Source organism: Anser brachyrhynchus (genome assembly GCF_964034855.1).
Source record: "Anser brachyrhynchus genome assembly, chromosome: 1".
In the NCBI taxonomy this organism is placed as follows: Eukaryota; Metazoa; Chordata; class Aves; order Anseriformes; family Anatidae; genus Anser; species Anser brachyrhynchus.
The window spans coordinates 111448071-111469584 of NC_137694.1; the positions used below are offsets into that span (position 1 = coordinate 111448071).

At 44.5% G+C, this 21514-nt stretch overlaps 2 protein-coding genes and 1 long non-coding RNA gene across 4 annotated transcripts in view; 1 reads left to right on the top strand and 2 right to left on the bottom strand.

Annotated features, from left to right (window-relative positions):
- The window catches only part of ADAMTS5 (ADAM metallopeptidase with thrombospondin type 1 motif 5), a 47251-nt gene extending 44166 nt beyond the window's left edge, over positions 1–3085 (bottom strand). Inside the window, exon 1 of the mRNA XM_080573105.1 lies at positions 1986–3085. Coding sequence (XP_080429231.1) covers positions 1986–2888 — 903 coding nt within the window. The 5' untranslated portion in view covers positions 2889–3085. The remainder of the gene's footprint in view (positions 1–1985) is intronic.
- LOC308185324 lies at positions 2297–20621 on the top strand. The gene is made up of 2 exons (XR_013943290.1): positions 2297–2426; positions 3085–20621. It is a non-coding gene; the product is annotated as an uncharacterized lncRNA (long non-coding RNA).
- Positions 3462–9835, bottom strand: LOC308185296 (uncharacterized protein; the record flags this gene model as incomplete). Of its 2 annotated transcripts, none has more annotated exons than XM_080573220.1 (3): positions 3462–5595; positions 6873–6967; positions 9727–9835. In XM_080573220.1, the coding sequence occupies 3 exons, from the start codon at positions 9833–9835 to the stop codon at positions 5293–5295; spliced, it is 507 nt and encodes a 168-aa protein (XP_080429346.1). In that variant the 3' UTR covers positions 3462–5292. The 2 variants fall into 2 exon arrangements, with proteins under 2 accessions (XP_080429346.1, XP_080429345.1); XM_080573219.1 differs by lacking the exon at positions 9727–9835 and adding an exon at positions 7584–7736 and having other exon boundaries at positions 5296–5595.
- Positions 20622–21514: the final 893 nt, after the last annotated feature.

Here is a 21514-nt window from a genome sequence, read left to right on the forward strand (position 1 = left end):
TTTGACTGTAAGCATATAACAATCGCGTGGACTCCCTACAAAGAACATCATGAAAACATGTAGAGAGAAACTACAGTCCTGTAGTTTCATTGAGCCAAATACTGAAATACAATGCCAAACAATGTCCCTGTGCACGCAGCTAATCATTAAAACAGATTAAGTTAGACTGGATTGCACTGTTAGATGCATTAAAATGTAAGCCAGGCAAACTGAGGCCTGTGATTTTCTCTTGCAATGTACTTATGTCCCTAAGCAACAATAGAAATGGTATTTGCATCTTAAGAGGGGAAGGTGATCACAGGCACTGCGACATTTAGTTTACGTACTACATGCATCGAAAAGAAGTAACTCTACGCGTGAAAGATGCATTACTCTGGAGTCTTTGAAAGTGGATTACTGATCAGCACACTCTTACTCTGGTGCGAGGGCATCCATCCAAAGAATTACAAATAAGTACCTGTAAAGCAAGTGCACTTTAAAGCCACATCCTACGTTAATCCAACTAAATTAAATAATTAACGTTAGGATTGACAGTCTGCCACCCTAAGAGTTTCTGAATCACAAGAAAACCCAGGGAAATAAATTGGAATACTGGCAGGGAAACGCACCCCTTAGTGAAAGAGTGATGGATTCTGGCCCAAGCTTAATTAATAACCCATTAAAAAGGATGTTTATAGCAAAAAATAAGAACAGTATGACCCATCCTAGGTAGCCTGCTTTCATTCAGATTGTAATGATAAAAAAAAAACGAAAGCTTGCAAATTGAACTGATGGGTTTTAAACTGCCAAAAAAAGGCTCCTGTTGCACAAGTTGATGCCTGACTGACACAGAACCTAATGTTTCAACTATTTACAGCTATAAAAGCAAGCCAGGCACTTTTTTTCCCCACTTCTGGAGCAACTCCTTCCACAAACCATCCAAGGCATCCTTTTTGGCAGGCTCCTGTGATGTAGAAAAGCAGGAGAGCTCGAACTAACGGAAAGTCATGCAGTTATTTTTTTCGTACTTGGGGAAGAAAAAAATAAAAAAAGAAAACACCAAACCCAGACCGCTGAGGGAATATTCTTACAGAAGAACTTCATTGCATAAACTCTACCACATGTCTACTACAGCAATGTCCCTTAACGACCTCTGGCAATGCAGTTAATTAGCAACCGGGCAGGGAGCGAGGCACAGCTCCGCGTGGGTGACTGGTAGGATGTGACCCGCAGCTGCTCAGGACACCCACTTCTCACTTGAGGAACAGGAAAGAGGCTGCATCCCCTCACCAGCAGCCCAACTCACTTGACTTCTCCAGCTCTGTTTACCTGCGGTTTGCATTTACGTCCCAGCCTCGAACCACAAACGCTGCTGGCTTCCACTGCAGCGGAGCTACCCTTTCATGCTGGAAATAGCGTGTCGACCCACTCAGCAAGGAAGTCGCGTGTACTTTTAAGGTGTTCTGCAGTTTTGCTAACAGCAGAATGGGTTCATGTGGGGACTGACACAGGGCGGGGAGCGCTGCCAGCCCCTTGCGCAGACCACCTCCCAGAGAGAGGTTTGAAAAGCCTGCTAGGGAAGGACACGCCGTCATCTCTCAAGCAGGGTTATGTTGGACGGCGCCAGCCAAGCCCCCTGATCAGACAGGTTGCCACCTCCCCACCCTGGCAGAAGTCCCAGCACCACACTGACATGGATGACCGCAGAACCGCGGTGCGGACAACCTCACAGGGGAGGGCACACGCACAGACATGGCCTCAACGTGCCAGGTATCTGGTCCCACTTCATCCATCCCTGGCGGTGGTACACTTGGGTGCTGGTCACACGGGGACCAAAAGGCCAAGGGCATGAGTGGGAAGGCAACCACCAGGTGAGGCTCCAAGGTAGCCCTCCAGACATGGGAGAGACCAAGGACTCCGTCGCAAGCATCCCAAGACACCTGCGGGATGGCGAGCGGCTGTCGGGTCACCCCATCGGAGATGTCGTGCTGTTGAGGTTCACCTACCTCACGCGTGAAGAGGATGGCGGCGTCGTAGTGCTCATCGTGGTCGTCGTCGAGGCGGTTGTGCTGGTGCTGCCACTTGCAGAAGTTCTTGAGGGTGGTGGCGGCGTTCCGGTTGACCTCCAGCCCCTTCTCCTTCTCGCCCAGGACCACCACCTTCACCACGGCCAGCCGCACGTGGTTCTCCAGGCTGGCGTGCGCGTACAGCCGGGAGGCGATGGAGGCCAAGGTGAGCAGGTAGTGCTGCAGCCCCTTGCCGTACTTGCGCGCCATCGAGGCGTCGGCCACCAGCAGCAGCTCCACCTGCCGGGCCCGGGAGACGGAGCGGCGCCGCCGCCGCCTCCGGCCGCCCCCCGCCGCCCCCTCGACAGCCACCGCGTCGCGGGTGCCGCAGCTGTGGCGGGCGGGCAGCGCCTGGAAGCTGAAGCGGTCCCTGCGGAAGAGGTGGGGGACGCGGGCCGGGCCCTCCCCGTAGATGCCGGCCGCCTCCCCGCCGCGCCGCGCCGGCCTCACGGTGTAGCGGGCGCGCCCCACGGCGAAGTAGCCGTCGAGGCCGCCGCAGAGGTTGAAGACGGCGAGGGAGCGGGGGCTGCCGTCCACCGTGCCGCGGTAGGAGCAGCGCGCCGGGGCCCCGACCCGCGGCCCCAGCGCCTCGTCGCGCTCCAGGTCGAGAAGGAACCGGCGCCCGCCGGCGTAGAGCACGTAGCCCGCCCTGCCGCCCCCCGCGTAGGTCGGGTCGAGCCGCCGCACGACGCCGCTGGCCCCGCGGGGCGGCCCCGGGGGAGGGCCACGACGGGACGGGGGAGGCGGCGGCGGCGGCCGGGCTCCGGCGGCAGGTGCCGGCGGCTGGGCCGCGGCGAGGTGCAGCTGGGCGGCCAGCAGCAGGGAGAGCAGCCCCCGCAGCATGCCTGGCTCGGCGGCGGCGGAGCGAGCAGCGGTGGCGATAACAGGAACGCGGGGAGAAGGAGGGAGAGGGGGAGAGGGAGAGGAGAGAGAGAGAGAAGAGGCGAGGTGTCCCTCCCGAGCGCGAGTCAAGTGTGAGTGGGAGAGGTAAGGATGTCAACAAAAGCCGCTCGCGTGTGAACTTTGTGTTTCTCTGCAGGGAAGAGCCGGGAGCACATGGAAGGAGAGAGAGAGGCGAAAATCCCAAATCGCTGCTGGTGGGCAGGCAGAGGGGGGGAGAGAGGAAAAGGAGGAGAGGAGGCTCGGAGCCGGCAAGCGGAGAAGTTTGAGCACTTCCCACTCCTCTTGCACTTCTCTGCTGTAGTCACTGGATCATCACCATCAGCAGCAGCAGCAGCAGCAGCAGCAGCGGCAGCGGCAGGGGCAGGGGGCAGGTCTGCTGCGACTCGGCACTTTCTCGGGCTCCGGTGGCTCCCTTTCCTTCCTTTGCCCCCTTTTGTTTTGAAGAGAAGGAGGAGAAGGGGAGAGAAGAAAATCAGGCACCAAAAGTCGTCTCGATCGTCTCCGGTGAGATGATGGTTAAAAAGGAGGAAAAAAAAAAAAAAAAAAGTCGAAGAAGCGGAAAACGTCCCGGAATTTTGTGCGAGCCCCCTCCCTTTATCTTTTTCTGTTGTTGTTGTTGTTATCCCCAGTCTGCCGATGTGAACAAGAGGAGAAGGGAGAGAAATGTGAAGATGAGAGGAGGTGGAACAATGAATTTATAGCGGAATGCCATCCTGCAATGGCAATTTCAACAATTCGTCACTGCAGGCTGCCTCTTAAAGGGAGAGCTTCAAAACCACCACTCCCACACTTCCTTCTCATTTAATCAGACAGAGGGAGAGAAACTTGAGGGGAGGGGGAAAGGCGGGGGGGGGGGGGGCGCGGGGGGAGGAGAAGAGGAGGGAGAGGGAGCGAGGGAGAGGGCGGCAGGGGAGCGAGCGAGAGGGAGGAAGCCGGGGAGGGCAGGAGCGAGCGGCCGAAAATGTTTGTGCACGGAAAACACCAGATTTCCTTTGAATCGCTTTAAAGCCGCAGCGGCGCCCGCCGGTTTGATATTTCACAACTGGCCGGGGGCGCTCGGGCCGTGCTTACCTCCCGGCGCTGCCGCTCGTCCGGAGCCTCGGGGGGGGCTGAGCCAGCCTCGCCCCCGGCTGCCGGGGGGGGGGGGGCGGGAAGCGGCCGGAGCCGTCCGGGGGTCCCCCGGGCTCCCACAGCCCCGGGGCTGCCCCCCCGGGCTCGTCCCCTGCCCCCGCACCTTGCCGGGGCCAGCGGCAGCGCCGAGCTTCGTCGTCCCCTTCCTTTGTCTCCGCGGCCGCGGCTCGCCCTGCGCCCAGGCTGTCATTAAGTCCCGGCAAGCTGTCATCTAGTTTGGGCGGACCGTGATTTCCCCCGAGCCCCCGAGGAGGAGAGAGGGCGGGGAAGAGTTAGCGCTCGCTTTGACCTTACGGATGACTTCAGATGCTTAGATCATCCCCCGCGGGCTGACACACGCGTCCACTCGCGCCGTGCCCCCCTGCCCCCTTTCTCCCGGCTCCGCGCTCCGACAGGACAGCACAAAGGGCAGACGTCCGGGCTGACTTTTTCATCTGCCCTGCCCACGCTGGCACGGCCCCTAGGCAGAGGAGACGGGCAGCGGCTCGCTCAGGACAGAGGAGGGGGTGCACGACCCCCGCCGAGGTGCACCCCCCAGCAGCCGGTGCCTCTCCGTGCCTCTGTCCCCCCGCAGGCACAAGGATGCTCTCGGCTCCTGCTGTGCCTCGAGCCGGGTGCCGGGAACAGGTGCTCCGTAGCTGCGGGACTCCTAGAGGGAGGCAGCTTCCCAGCCTCGCCCGAGTCTGCAAAACCCCCCCGGCCCGACGGCTCCAGCTGCAAGGGGCCGATGTGTGTGGGGCCAAGGCGATGCGGGGCCAGGCCCGTGGTGGTGGGGTGCGCCGGGGTGGCACACCGGTGCTCTACCTCCAGAGCCTAGCCCTTCTGCAAAGAACAGGTTAACTGGTGCCACGAACGTTTCAAAAAATAATATTCCCGGGTAAAAGATTACATTAACATACACCCAATCTTTAATTAGATCGCCCTGGGGTTATGCTTATGAAATATTTAACGCACCAGAGTTTTGCAGGTGTTCTTTTTTTCTTTTCCCATTTTTTTTTTTTCTGGAAACAGTGATACCTGCAAACAAAAGTTCATTTCTCAGACTTCTGGTACTTCTTTTCATTTCAGCATTTCAGCATTTTGCCATCACCAAAGTTCTTGACTGGAGTCAGTAAATGCCAAAACTCAGTTATGTATCAGGAAGGTCACATGACATTTTTGGGGCGTTGATCCAACGCTACTCAACATTTTTCAAATTTAAACATTTTCTCAGTTATTTTAAAGTTATAAAGTTAAGATATTTTTGTCTTTTCCTTTTTCTTTCTTTTCCTTTTCCTTTTTTCTCTTTTTCTTTTTCTTCTTTTTCTTTTTCTTTTTCTTTTTCTTTTTCTTTTTCTTTTTCTTTTTCTTTTTCTTTTTCTTTTTCTTTTTCTTTTTCTTTTTCTTTTTCTTTTTCTTTTTCTTTTTCTTTTTCTTTTTCTTTTTCTTTTTCTTTTTCTTTTTCTTTTTCTTTTTCTTTTTCTTTTTCTCTCTTTCTCCTTTTCTTTTTTTTTCTTTTTCTCTTCTCTCTCTCGCTCTAAAGGGAGGCAAAGACAGAGAAGAATAAGACATGTTTTGATTAAAAGAAGAACCTGTAATTTGTCTTCTACTTTTTCTTGGATGGCTTTTAGTTTTCATTTAAGCCTAGTGTGCAGCAACACCAAAATTTTTATTGACTTCAGTGGGACCTGATCAAGTCCTGGATTCACATATATGTTTGGGTCCAAACTGCCCAATACCTCTGGGAGAGGCGCTAAAGATGAGGTCTGGGATACAGAATGTAGTTTGGATAACAACCTCAGAAACTCTCATTAAAAAACTGTTAGTTTGTCCATGAATAGGCATATAGCACACAAGAGGCCACTATAATGTTCTCCTATGCTACAGCATAATTCCAACTGTCCAGCTATATAGCCTAGGAAAAAGAGAAATGCTTAGATGAGTTAACGGTAATTAAATGGTGCGTCTCATTGCTTGTCTGCTGTGTTGTCTTTGATTTCCCAACTGAGATGAAAAGCTGGCTAACTTTCCACAACATCCTGTTTCGCCAGGCAAGGATCTAGGTTTTCCAGGAAGATACAAATTAACCCATGCAGATTACCCCATAGATTATGAAGTATTTCCTATTTACATTTCGAAACTGTAATAACTCAGCAGTGCAACAGTGGAAAGATAGGTCAGTCATGCCTCATATAACAAGACGAAGCCTCTTCTAGTCTGAGACTCTTGAAGTTGAAGGATAAATCACTTAAACAAGTTGTCTTCTTTTTCCTCCCAGTTTTGCCCTCTTTTTACAGTTACAGCATACCCTTTAAACAAGAAAGCCTGTTAGCATGTCCTGAGTTGTGGATGGCACTAAATCCTTGTCAAACAGTTCTGACCTGGAAATCACAAAACTGACCTTTCCCAACTGAGAGATAGAGACCCACAAATCCTCAATTAGCTTTAAGACACAACGAAAGTTTTGTGCACTTTGGACCAAATTCAATCCTGATGTAAAAAGATGCAGTCCTCTTGACTCTGCAAACTGCTTTCATTAAGGCTGCATTTCAGCCTTTGGTTTTGTCCATGGAACTTAATTCTTAAGTATGATTAACTCTTTGTTTTGGGGAATTAATTTCTCTTCAGGTTTTGTTGTTTAGGTGTTAAGAATGCCTGTAATTGCACAGATGAATTGATACGGGGGATACTATTTTTTTTTTCTATAAAATTATAGGAAGACTGAATCAAACACAAGCAAATCCCCTGCTCAATATGATCTAAAGTAATATAAAGCATGCAACATTTGATAACACAACTTTGATCAACACAAACCTGATGGTGGGAACTGGACCCAGGTTTTGGCAAGTACCAATCCAAGCATCTATCTGCAGCAACATGCTTCCTAACATGGGACAGCTTTGTCTCTCCTGAGAATAGAAAGCCTCTGTTTACTTTATGGGACATTTTAAATATGCATATCAGCAGGATCAAGGTCACACATGACAAGAAGCTGTTCCAGTCTTTATCTCACACAAATCTATCAGTGATACTTAACCACCTTTCAAATTCACCATGGTTTATTGGTCTTGTCAGCAGTTTTAGCAATCCAAACATTATGATTATAATGGTCAAGTTTATTCATTTTAAAGATTTCCTATGGTGATGCATTAAAACCACTGAAGACATTTATTTCTCAACTGCTCATTATTAAATAAAATACTCATTATAAGTCATTTTGCAAAGAACTTCTGAAAATATATATTTTTGGTTAATGTTCTGGAAAGGTCTAGATATATTGGTATTTGGAATAAGCCATACAGCTTTTGACTTTTATCCTAGGAAAATGGCATAGTCTATGGTGTCCCTTATTTGGACTATGTGTCTTTAAGTGGCTTAAATACTTTTGGAAATCCATACAGGATGGAGACCTCCTGGTAGTTGTTTTGACTGAGTCTAACTCATGCTTTTTGATATTGAAGTAGGATTGTGGTTGATAAATAAGCCAACATCACCATTACTGGTGTACCTTCCCACCAGTCTTACCAGATGGGTCGGGAACTGAGTGCTTCTGCAGACTGAGCAAACTTCTTCCTCTTTCTCATATTGCATGTTGCAAAGACAGTAGTGAGAAGTTTGCTCTTGGCTGTACGTTGTCTCATTTTCAGGGCTGGCATTTCCTCTGTATGTGGTTGTCATTTCTATGGAGTCCAGGACGAAGTTTTTGTAGACCCTAAATTATTTATTTAAAGGTCTAGTAATGAAAACTCAGACTTTAACTTCAGAAAACTCAAACAATTAGAAAGTATTTTCATAATGAAAACACACAGACTGGTGTTCCTAGGTGTGTGAGCTCCCGAATGGCATTCGTGCCTCCGACAAGCCACCACTGCACATGACCAGCAGCTGTGGTTGCTCTAATTGGCCACTTTTACAATAAAAATGTCTTCAGTTACAATAAAATCATGAGCTTAAAGTAGTTGTATTTGGTAAAAATTGTAAGTCTTTTGGGTGTGAAGCACTGTAGCTTTAAGGCAAAATGTTTTACTTGCTTCTTTATGGTCAATGACATCTTCTTCAACTAGAGCCATGTGGGAGCAAAGGAGACGCCTTTGGCTTGGGGTTTATGTTTTTATAAGTGGCATGTGTAAGTAATGTATCAAGTATATAACAGTTCCAGCAGGCTGAAAATTTTACATTTGACATCAGCTTCATTTCTCTATAAGGGCTAAGGAGGCAGCCTTAAGGGGTGTAGTGTTAAGGCTGGGTTGGGCACAGCTTAAATAGCTGTATTGTTTTAGTGTAACAACACAAGAATATTGTGAATTTGTGGGTACCGTATCAAATTAAAAAAAGGAAATTGTCTGAGGCCTGGCTAGAAGTCAAATTGTTAAGGTATCCACTTATAGGGAGGAAAAGAAAAAAATAGTAAGATTTTTGTAAGATTAATCATATATAAAAATGTATCGCATCATAAAAACATGTCTCTTGCCTGCATAGGAGGATCTGGAGGAGGGATGTGTTTACTGATTGAAAGAAGCTATGACATTGTCCAGTCAGTAGGAAAAGAAGGCACAAATTACAAATCATATCTCCTAGATATTGACCTGGAGAAAAGACTGGAATGGAGTCCCTCACCTTTCTACAACTGATGCAAGAAATGAACTCACATAAACCATAACATAAATGAATAATTGTGACCATTGAACCTACTGTGAATTTTGTTTAAAAACACATGTTGGGTGGAGGTAGTGTTCTGCAGGAAGTATCAGATGTTAGTGTAGTAAGTATAAGACCCTTATCCTTTTTATCCTTTTTTTTTTTTTTTTTTTTTCTGAACAGCAGCAACATAATCAGAGGAAGGGTAAGATGTTAAACTTATAAAAAAATGACACTTGTTATAAAAATACCTTTTAGGAGTGCAAGACATGCACATGATGTATTCTACAGCTGTTCTTTCAGAAGACTAGAAGGCCTGAAAAACTCTGGAGTCTAGTTTGTATGAAGAGCAGCAGACATTTAATTAATCTCAGTCCTAGAATTTTACAGCCAGTATGTGGCCTCTGAACATCTCTGCTCTAGTTAGCAGAACATCTGTAGTAGAAAAACAGAACTTAAATAAATCCAAGTATACTTGTATCCCTCCAAACCTTACCCCTTTTTATGATTATTTCTTTAAACAGTTTTCCAAAGATTTGTATATTCAGCTTCTCCCTGTCCTCCCTGCTGTAATGAGCCATGTCTAAACAAAAAAGAATTCAGTACCGATTTATCAGGCAAATAACCTGTTCTCCTCCCCTCTACCCAAATCTTGTTCATTCTTTTTTTTGCACATAGGCTGGGTATATGTTCTTGCATATATCCTGAAATAGCTGGATCTGAAATACTGGGGCAATTACAACAAAATAAATGACTGATTTTTTTTTTTTTAATATACTACTAATAAAAAAACATAAGTCAAGTTCTCAGTTAATACAAATTGGGATAGTTCCATGTGGGCAAACTGTTAGAGGCATAGCTTTATGAATTTACACATCTATAAATGATATTCCAGTACTGTAGGTGGAATATCTTTTTCCATGTCATCTGAGGCATAAACCAGAAAATGTACTTCCTTAGACTTCAAAGTTAAAACTGAAAGAGTGATTAAAGAGAAATTTAAAACAAACATTCAATTGCCAGATCTCACCTGGCATTAATACACACACGGCACCACTTAAGATATCAAGTTCTGGTTGCCGTGCGCACAGATTTTTCCATCTGAATCCCAGTTGCCCTGGAACTTGAGGAGAGAGCATTTTGCAGGTCCTCTGAAGCAGGAGGCAGGGGGGAGCGCTGTCAGGTGGCACCACTGCCTGGCACAGATCTCCCTGTTACTTGTCCTCACTCAAAATACAACCTCTCCCATGAAAGGGAGAGTTTGAGAGCTTACTTCCTCTCCCACAGAAATGTCTGTAACAGCAACCTACAGGTGGGAGCTTTTTGTGAGCACTTCTTTGTCTTGTCCTTCGTCTCAGAAGGCTCATGGGTGTGCACAGGGCACGTGCCATCTGTGGGACGGTCATGAATGTGCTTCTGGAGTGACTCTCCCAGTCATTTCTGCTTGCTCTGTTCTGGTGTACCCTAGGTAGAGGTCATCGAGCACACAAATGGGATCCATTTGGGATGAAACTAAACCAGAAGGTATGCTTCAATGGGTGTAAAAGGCACGGAACTGCACTAGAGATAACCCAAATAAATCCACCTTTTCTCCTATTCTGCACTCCTCCTCCTCCACCTGCACTACTCGTTAAAGCAGACAGTCATTGTTACTACTGTTGAGGAACATCAGAGGGACACAAACAGGCTGCAGTATCAGCCAAATGATGCACAATATTCCTTCTCAGTTGCAAATGTTTTAGATACTTCTGCAGGCTAGGACACTGCACAAAGAAATGATAAGAGAACACATACGTAAGACAGGGAGGTAGTCTTCTGAATATATTTTACTATCTTTAATGCTGAAAAGCATACATTTTAATGATTAGCACTTATGCTGTAAGGCATGCACCCCCTTCAAAATGGCCAGGAGGTCCATGTAACATGAAAATGCTATGTTAGTCTTATTTTGAGGACTTAAGTGGTTCTCAAGAGGTGCATAAGACTCATGTTGGCCTTGGGCATAAGGGTACAATACACCCTAAAAGAGGAGACCTAGCGTAAGTCTCATCACAGCTGCAGTATTCATTTCTGGAATGCACCCAGCAGGTCTTATCCAAGCCACTACAGACAGGCAGTTTGAGTTTTTCCAGTTCCTAATGATTACACCGTATCCTGGAGTCACTTGGACAATTTCCACCAAGAGTGAAACTCTTTGTATTTAATATCCCCCTAAAATAAAAGTGGTAGAAGAGAAGGGCCTCAATCTTTTTCTTCTTTTATTGCTTTTGTTGAAAAGGTTTAGCCCAGAGGGGTTGGAGCACTGGGCAAAACTACAAAATATGCAGCACATCCTGTTACACCGAAGTGGGCAGATCCTCTCTAGTAACAAACAGACTGGTACAATGGAAGACTTTGTCTAGTTTTCCTGATCATATGGTATTATAGCATGCATGGTATTTCATTATGGTTTCCATTTCAGGAAGTGAAATGGTGGAAATCCCTAAGTATCATGACTCCATTTTCACTATTGCTCCAGGGGGAGTGGGGGGTGGGGTGTTAAAGGAGTGGGCAAATCTCACTGGAGCTGTATTACATGATACTGTAATGTACCACAGGAAATGATTCCCCACTCTGCTGGAAACTCAGAATGTCATCAAATACGAGTCTTGACAAACTTCAGCTGCTATGCTGCAAATAAATTTGCAGATAAATAAACAAATGGAGTTACCAGCAGATATATCATATGGGCAGAGCAAAGAATAGCTTGATCTTATGTTGATCTGAGCAACCAGTGTATCAAATCCATGTACCATGAAGTTCAGTGAAAGAAAAATCAGAGCAGGTCCACTAGACAACAACCATACCTTTAATATGCATCATTCTACATAATGCCATTCCTACCTCATCTGACCTGGAATAGATCTACAAAGCAGTGTGCAAAAGACAGGCATCCATGGAGGCAGCTTACCTGTCAACACAGTATAAAAATATCGGTATTAGGACAAGGGCAAGAAACCTCTGAATCAACCAAAACTTCTGTTCTCCTATTTAATCTGAGTTACAGAAATTTCATCATAGCTTCAAAGCTTTTTCCCAAATTACCTACCATCTCTCAGAACCCTTCTGCTTCTCTGCTCCTCTGCCTGTAATATTTTCAGATATTTTTTCTCCCAAGAGGACATTTTGAAATGTGCATGTCACGGTCCAGATCATAACCACACCACACAGCCTCCTTTCCTCCCTGAGGTTTATGGGGTTTTATATTCTCCAGTATGAACTGAAAAATGTGTATACTCAAGCCCTTGCCAATGAACAGCATGACTTTCCATGCTTCATAAAAACTCACCCATCCCCTGAGTAGGAAAGCCATTCTCTTTTGCACAGAGCAGGAGTTTGCTACTTCAAAACACAGAAACCATATGGTGACATGTTTTAAAAGAAAACATAACAAAACACAGTAAGAAACAAAACAAACCTTCTTCTCCCACCCTTCCCAACCAAAACCCAACTTTTTCACACAGGAAACCAGACCACTGTGATCACCTGGTCTACCACAAGCTTCTCTCTGCCATTGCATAAGAAAGGATGAGAGTTAGCATTGTGTTTGTGTTTGGCAACTTTAAGTTATCCTGTTGTCAGCCTTTCCACCTTTTAATGTGGTCAGTGCCTTACGCCCTAGGCACTGAGAGGGCAGAAGGGTGTTAAGAGGGTGTTAAGGGGTAGTTGTGCTTGAGCCTCTTCCTCTGCTGTGTCTGGGAAGGCCTTAAAGCTGAGCCTCCAGGTTATGTGGGTGAGTGTACATAGTGTCTGTTTGGTTTTGAGGGGCCATATGCTTACACCCAAAATACAGAACTTGACCCACTGCCTAATGATGCCACTGGACTTCTCTGATTTTGTCCCTAGCTGGAACAGATTATTTCTAAAAAAGTTTCTAAACAAAATTTTAATATTTCCAGGGAGGAGATGACAGCCATTGGGGTTCCCACACATATTAACCTACACCATTTAAAAGTTGCAGTTGACTTTTAGTCAGAATTCATTTAGCTTCAGTGCTCAGCCATCACACTTTGTAAATCTTTTGCCTGCCAGTCTGAAGAATCTGCTACTTTTTACCAAGTTTGTAAAATTACAAATAATGGCCATGTTGCTCTAACCTTTTCTTTGTGAGGCTACAATGCAATAAGTAACTTGTGCCTATGCAAACATATTTTTCAATACTTCGGTCATTCTCAGGTTCCTTCTCTTAGCCTCCTTCAATTTAGCAAATCCTCTCTAAGCTGCAGCTACTGCATCTGGATAAAGTGATGCTGCTCACGCCAGTGTAGAATACACATACAGCTTGACTTGCTGTAACCCCGTTGGGCAGAGCATCACACCGTGAGCTCACATTAGCTATTAACTGCCACAGCCTCTTCCTCTTGGGGCTTCTTCAGAGTTCCTGCTTCTCTGGAGAGCATGTCCCTCTTCTAAGGTCAGGGCTTACATCCCTTGTTTCCAGATGTGTTGCTTTGCCCAGTAGTTATTCTTCAGGATCCTACATTCATGTCAGCGACCAGCCCGTTTTAAATCTTAGACTGCCTCCTGAAATTATTTTATGATTCTATGCCTATTTCTAGGTTACTGATAAAAATACAAAATTGTGTTGTGCCAAGAACAATGGTCTTTGGTATGCAGCAGAAAAGTCTGGCTTGATAATGAGCTCTTCTTTACAATCACATGTTGAGGTCTATCAGTTTTCGACAGTCAACATTTGCTGCATATTTTCTATGCGTAGGCAAATCCACATGAACCACACTGAGCAACTAACTACACTGTAATAAGGCTGAATAATAGCCGTCTGTCTTACAGTGACTTTCTTTTCCTCTGTCTGCTGGAGCATTTGTGATTCAGGCCCATGGCTGCTGTCTAGAACATTGCTGCCGGGGTCCCACTGAGCAATGTGATGCTTCCTGGGAAGCACTGACAAAGACGTGACCTCACTCCAACTCTGTTTTGTCTGTTCATACTTACATGCTTCTACTTATAGAGCTCAAATAGCACCTCCCTCCTGTATCTCTCAGAGACACACAAACCCCCATATTTTCCTGTCTGCATCTTCTGAAGAACTCCTCCTGGTAATTTCTCATTGCAGATGTTTTTCTCTTACTCAGAAGGTCTGTCTACACTTTCATGTGACCTTCACCTCCTAACTCTACTCTTAAGTCAAACTCAGACCAGTTTCTAGTGAAGGGCAGCATAGCTGTCTCACTTCCTGTTATGTTTTAAGAATTATGGGGAAATACATTTGGTGAGGGAAGGAAAATCTGCATATTCTCAATAAAAAGACTTAATACATATCACTGTGCATATACTGTATTCTCCATTTTAATTTTCCCTTAGGGAGTCAAAGCTGAGGCCCTCTATTCTTTTTTTATTTCTTTTCTTTTTTTTTTTTTATTTTTTTAAATCTGCATGTTCATTAACAGTGATACAGAGTAGATTATAACTGACAAGGGAATTACGATGCAGCAGAGTCTTGCTCCCAGTTTGCACATGAGGAAATTAATGACTGCACAAAAGCACAAGGCAGTGGTGTATCAGACTGTCTGTTCTCTGCTGTATATCCCTTATGGACCTTTCTCCTCCCTCATTTGGTTAAACCTGTTTTTACAAGCACCCAGAACAACTCAGCTCAGATGTTCCTGCTGCTCCTGCTCTGCAAACCCAAAGTGACTCCTTCACATATTTCTCTCGAAGCAGTGACATGCATGGGGTAGAGGCAAAATTCCAAAACAAAGTAAGCAGACACTGTTGGTCCATGAAAGCCACATGAAGTTGGAGCTCTGATGGCTTTCATTATGTTGTGGTGTAAGCACCCTCTGTTCACTTGGCCTGGTGAATTTTAGTAAGCTCAACCACTATTTTGAGTTTCAGAGTTTCTGCAGATTTGAAGGCAGTAGGTAGGTGTATATATTTGGCTGCACATGGTGGAGATGATTTTATTTTTCAGTGTTGGAAAGCAAATCTCTCTCACTCCAGCTTCTGTACTTACACTTTGCTGGGATAGCAGGGAAATGCTAGAAGAGTTATTGGTCAATAGCTCTTATAGTAAAAGTTAGTAATGTTTCCCAATAGTAAATGTTGTGGGAAAGACATGAATTCCTTTCAAGTTCTGCATCAGATTTTTTTTTTTTCCTTCAATCCTTTCCTCAGATCTGGGGAATTCCAGAAAGAAGGGTTTTCATACTGAAACCAAAACCATCTATATTGTTAATGGGACTGTCAAACTGCTGTTTTTACAATGTGTGATTCAGAGAGCTCAGCCACCCACATGCTAGCTGTAACCACAACAGGCAACACTTCAGAGCATCCTATCTGAGAATCCATCTGTACGGACATTGCAGACAGACCTGAGGCTCCTTTGCTTACGCTCCGAGCTGCCTGGACAGGAGCCAGCTCTAATTTAGAAGTCCTGTAGACATGTTAGCTCAGTTCTGTGTTTGAGCAGATATCAAAGTCCTTGCAATCATCTGGGTTGAGATGATGCCTTGTAGGTAAACCTCAGTCCTCAGGTGATATAGAGCACGTTGCCTCCATGGATGTCAGAGGAATTTTGCCTCAGAAGAAAAACATGTAAGGGAATACGTGTTTCTCTACTTTCTGTTATGCATATGACATAACCCTTCCTCTTGCCCAACAGATTTTTCTACAGAACCAGTGCTCAGCATACACCCAGCTTCAGAGAGTACCTGCTTGCACCCAGCAGCCTCTCCTGGGAAGATCAAGCAGCTCCCTACCAAACCCCACCCCCAGCCCATCTTTCTCTTCCTTTGTACCCACTCACGCCTGGCCAAAATCCAGTCCTCAACTGAAGCTTGTAGAACTCCTTTCCTAGTACACATACTTCACAGATAAGAATGGTAAGCCTTGCTTTAGGGAAAACAACAACAAAACACAACAAAAAAACCCTAGCCTGAAGTCACATGTCACACCCAGAAACAATATCAAAGGCTCTCGGTCTCTGCAGACAACAAGTTTGCACCTGAATCATTTGGAAAGCAAAATCTTTTCAGGAAAAAGGCATCCGTTCCAAAATACAGTATCAATTCCTTTGTTTAGTTTAGCTGAATCCTATGGTTTTGTGTTTTCATCCCTCAATCCTCCCTACCAGAGAAACAAATCTCCGGTAATTTGAACACATGTATGCTCTTCACGAACTCCCAGCACTGGTAACTTGTTCCATATTCTCAGTACCATTTGCATTAAGTAGTTCTGCCACATTCCCCCCTTACTCCCAGTGCAGAGAAACAGATGGGTAAACAAAGCAAAGAATGACCATGTCTCACTGCACATTTTTTTTTTAAAATCTACACAAACTTTGGGACTAATTAGGTCATTTTAAAATGAGGGAAATTCCTGTAAAACCTTTTTTACTTCAAACAAAATGAAACATGGAAGCATTCTGGATTACAGCATGTAAACTGATGTGGAGATAAGATAGTCTTTGTTTTGTTTGAGGCTCAGAAAGATACTTTAGGTAAAGTTCCTTGTCATTGGCAGCCTACTTACTTTATCAAAATGGAATTTAAATCTATCATTTCCAAGTTTTTTTTTTTTTTCACAACATTTTTACAGGAGCAGGAGGAAAGTGGTAGTGGGAAGTCTTTCTACATGAGGTTTGCTGAATAATTATGAAAATTTTGTTACACTTAAAAAAATGTACAGAATAACTCCTCTGCTTTTATTTTTTTTTCTTTTACCCTGAAAAGTCAAACTTATGGATGTCTGTCTTTTACATTATGTTGATGCTGCCCACAGCTTTGGAAAAACTCACCCAAAACCAAAACCAAAAAGAATGAAACCTCTCATCTGTAAAAAGGGTGTACTCCAAAAGGATGTTAGGTAGCATTTTAATCAGAGGCTGAGACAACAGGTATTTTACTGACTCAGGTGATTGTGCTTAATGATTGTTAGCAGTATCTAGTGACTGTGAATGTTCAACCTGTATTTGCTTTCCCTCCTCTTTGCCTCTGTCTGCCTCCATAAAGAAAGGATGAAAACCCACCGAAAGCCAGAGAGATTTTTGTGAAACTACATTTGCTACACTTTGTGCTTTCCAGCTCCCTTACCTCCAGCCAGCAGCGCTTTTGAGAAATGTCACTAACAGGTACTGCCTCAGTATTCCTGTTGGTCTCAGTCACAGGCACAGTGTCCTCTGCTCAGGCAGCACCGGTAGCGTGGCCTCCAGCTGCCCTGGCTGTGTGGGTTGGTGGCTTCTTTCCACCTTTTCCCAATGGCCATGAGGCTGTTTGCCTCCAGCTGTGTCCTGCTGGGAAGGGCTGGTGGCTGCCGCCAGGTTGACTTCTCACTTGCCTGGAAGCCCTTCCCTGCCATGGAGCTGGGGAGGGAGCAGGGATGAGGCAGGAGCGTCTTCTTGTTGAGAAACAGGAGCTGAAATTAAATGAGACCAATTGCAATAAAAAAATATAAATAAATAAACAAATAAGCTGTCACAAAATAACGAAGTTGTCCTTAGCTTAATGGCCACAGTTGTTGTTGTTGTTGTTTTTTGTTTGTTTTTGTTTAGCATGACACCAACAGAAGTTCCTTGATTAAAAACCAGTACAGATTTGGTACCTGGCAAGGCTATTGTCTGCTTCTATAGATTTCAGAAACAGCAGCTTTTGATCTGGAAGCTGGAGAACTCTCTAAGGCCACAGCACAGTGGTATTGAAATATCCACTGCCTCTTGAATATACATAAAAATCTGTAGACTTTATGGTTTTAGTGCTATGCTTGGTAAACAAGCATATTCAAAAGCTAGCTTTTTATACCCTATCACCGCTATGCTCTTTTATTGCCAATTTCTCCACTCCTCTGGACACCAAATAGTCACAGCAGGAAGCTGCACAGATTCAGTAGATAAACATGTAATCAGGCTAATAACAGGTGAAATTATTCATAAAGGGACTGACACCAGGCAAGGAGCCTGAACAGCATCTATTTTTCCAAGGTCCCCTTTATCACAGCATCTGAGACTCTTGCAGTCACTTGCAGTGTGGCATTGCACCACAGGGACATTCACATTACTCTCCTTTTGAAGCAAAGCAGCTGAGAAAAGCTGGTATTTTAACATCAGGTATTGTGGCCAGAGTCACACGGAAAGTCTGGGCTGGAGAAACAAACTACTAGAGCCAAGGCAAGCCCAACAGCAAAGGTGTTTTCATTTAAACAGGAACAAAAAGCGCAGCAAGTAGCCAAGGACCAATACATTAGCCTGACCTGGGAACACAGTGACCCCCATTATCATAAATTGTTTCCTCTGAGACCTGCTGACGGGCTGTGAAATGAGAGCAGGCTGGGCTGCAGTCCCGGGAACGGCAGGTGCTGGAGCTGGGAGGGCTGTGCTGCTCCCCAGCACCCTGCTCGCTGCACCCGCCCTGCCGCAGCACCCGAGCAGACGCAGGGCAGCTGCCTGCTAGCAGTGAAAGGGCAACGCTGATGCCTCGAAGGATCTTCTGGTCTCCTCATTTACCACTGATTGAATCCTTCAAGTACTTCACGCTGCTCTGTGCGTTGCCTTTTGCTGTTTCATTATGTAAGGGATCAGGTCTTTGGCCTTCTGGCTTGCAGATTCATTGATGATCAAAGCACAAAGAAACGAGAGGCAGGCCAGTACAGTGTCAGCTGGACATCCTGGCTGAACGGTGATACGCTGATGGGCCTCGAAGCTGTGAGAAATGAGGAATCTTTCAGAACTCATAACGTATATATATATTTTTCCTTGTTGTTCTTGGACTTTTTCAGGATATGTTGAACATGGCAGAACCTCATCTAAACACCAAAACCATTAAAATTTGCAAATAATGTACATGACAGCTTTCGGGAAATTTGAACAAAATCTTTTCCACAGGTTTCCAAACTCACATTCCAGATTCCAGGCCTAAGGCCTTTCTGGAAGTCCTACATGCCATTGAAAGTCACTGAGAAATGGCTATGGTGTTTTCTAAAACCCCACATAATTTAGTAATACATTCAGCAATCCATTGAAATCACATACTTTGGAAAAAAACATTAACGTGGATTTATTGTTCCAAATCACAGAAGATTTTGGAAAACCTGTGAAAAGGCTAGTCTTTTTAGTTCTAGAAGACTTCAGCTAGCATATTTTATCTTCTCCTGAACCTCTACCTCACTTTGTTCTCGAATCTTGGAACAGATGAGCTCTTTAGTACTCAACCAATTTCAAGCACAGTTTTCTTACTTATGTCTAAAAGCCTCTAAAACCTATTAATATTATCACTATGATATTGAAAACAGTCCTGCTATTTCATGCATTTGATGTTAGGACTATGCAGACAAATCTACAGCTTTGCCTAATAACAGCAATTGAAAAAGTAAGATTTCACAAAGCATTAATTTTACATGACACAATTTTATTTTTATAATTCTGTTTGCCTAAACAAAAGCAAACTTGCCCTGCATAATTTTTCCTTTACTGATGTTAGTCATACAAATATTTACTGACTCACCTAAGCCAGGGTTTCAACTAAAACAGTCTTTATCCAGCTAAATAGGGTAATTTTAATGGTAATATAACATTAAAAAGAAGAATTTTCATATACCTCAAAATGTAAGTTTTTCCCTTGGTAAAACGGAAGGCAGCTTGTTACATTCCAACCTGAACTATGCTTTATATTATAATGCAGTAAATGAATTCATCTTGCTGCCTATCATCTTAAACCCAATTATAATGGCATTGTTATATGCCAGCCTGTTCAGAACCTTATTCTGCTGCAAAAATCAGGTCTTCCTCTCCGGCTGCCTGCCCACCCGCCCTCCTTCCTTCCTTCCTTCCTTCCTTCCTTCTTTCCCTCCTTCCTTCCCTCCCTCCTTCCTTCCCTCCTTCCCTCCTTCCCTCCTTCCTTCCCTCCTTCCCTACCTCCTTCCCTCCTTCCCACCTTCCCTCCTTCCTTCCTTCCTTCCTTCCTTCCTTCCTTCCTTACTTTTTCTTTTTTTCTTTTTTTTCTTTTTTTTTCTTTTTCTTTTTATTTTTCTTTTTTTCTTTTAAACAAGTAACCTGGGAAATTGGAGGGGATCCATCCTACAGGAGCAAGGGACAAGGGAGGCACCCATTGTGCAGACTGTATGGGAGATCATGAGCTTTATTTGTAAGGATCTTTTTTTCCCTGTTGTCTCATTTTAGCTTTTTTTTTTTTTTTTTTTTTAATAATAATAATAAAAGGTATAATACCATTTGTCACAGCTGTGTTAGAAGAAAGCAAGTACAAAATCTTTTTTCACCTTAGGCCCTGCTTTATATTTTGGTGATGTGAAAAACGGAATGTGAATGTAAATGGGCCAATTGCTTCTTTTCTAGTTTTCTCTAAATTTTTACTTTAAATGTAGCACCAATTGTCTGTTTCTGAGTTCATGATTAATGAGACCAACCCACATCCTTAGCAAAACCGGGAATGCCTCCTTGATTTTTTCCAAGTCTGCACCAGATACAATATTCCCTGAACTCCAGAGGAGTCATCCAGTTGACCTCAGTGGTTTTGAGCTCAGACCCAAGGTGTGTGGTGGTATGTGCAAAAGAGAGGATCTGGATCAAATTCCCTTTTAGTGTCTGTTTTATAGAGGAAGGAACTGGTTAGTGGGCCTTCCCACCTCAGGTCTCAGTGCTCAACGATTTCATCATCCAAGAAAAGGAGGAGAGTTATGAAGAGTCTCTAACTGTTGTTTTCTAAAGAAATGCCTTTATAATGCCTCTGCATGAGAAGCATCTGTTTTTATTTATGAAGTTTTCCATATACAAGGGGATATCACACATTTTCATTCTGGAGAGCTTATTCCAGATTAAAAAAAAATAACAAAACAAAAACCCATAAAAGGAAAAAAAAAAACAAAACACAACAAACCTCATACCATGGAAGTGTCTCCAAAGCAAGTGAGACCAGGCGCCTGGCTCCTTGGTGAGGTAATGTCACCCATGCTGGCCCTGGTTCAGCAAAGCACTCAAGCTCATCCATAAGCCCCGTTCATTCCAGTGGGCCATTAAGCCTGGGCTCACATTGGACTTTCTGTAACAGCTGTCGAAAAAACTCATCGTACTGCCTCCCACACAATGATGCAGAGAGAAACCTGATTAAAGATGATGTAAGAGGCTACCAGAGAAAGCCAAGTGCTCTGTGCAACAACACGTTTTATTGATCTCGTAAAACTCAGGAACTCTTCTGTTAGCCAGACACCTATTTTTGACTGCCATATTCAGACAACTAATGTACTATTCACATATATAGAGAAATAGATCACTCTTGCAATAACTCCCAACATTTAAAGTATGCCATAATAGAAACATCAGCACTCTTTCCACTTGTGCAGCTACATAAACCTTGTCTCTCAGTTGGATATGTCTAAGGGCATTTAGGCTGCCAAGGGCTGCTCTGGCTGCTGACTGCCCAGTGCTATTGCAGCAGAGGCAGGGATGTCAGAGGACCTCTGTGAGTGGTTACAGTGCTCAGTGCAATCCCAAATTGCCAGGAGAAACTCTCTTCTCTCCATCATCACTGACCACTCTTTCATAGCTCCCTAATATTTGAGCAGGGAATGAACCTTTGCAGGTTTTAAAGTTGTGCTGCTTGTAAGTCAATATTCAGGAGATGTGAGAGTTCCATGTTGACACTATGGAGAAAAACAAGGCTGTAGCAGAACAAGGCTGACCTAGGATGGTGGAGAGAAAGAGGATGAAATAGGGAAGTCCCACTCTGGTATATCACCCATTTAAGGCATACTATTACCTGTTTAATTATACTTACTCATTTACAGAGGTACTCTGTTTCATTTCTCTTGGCCCA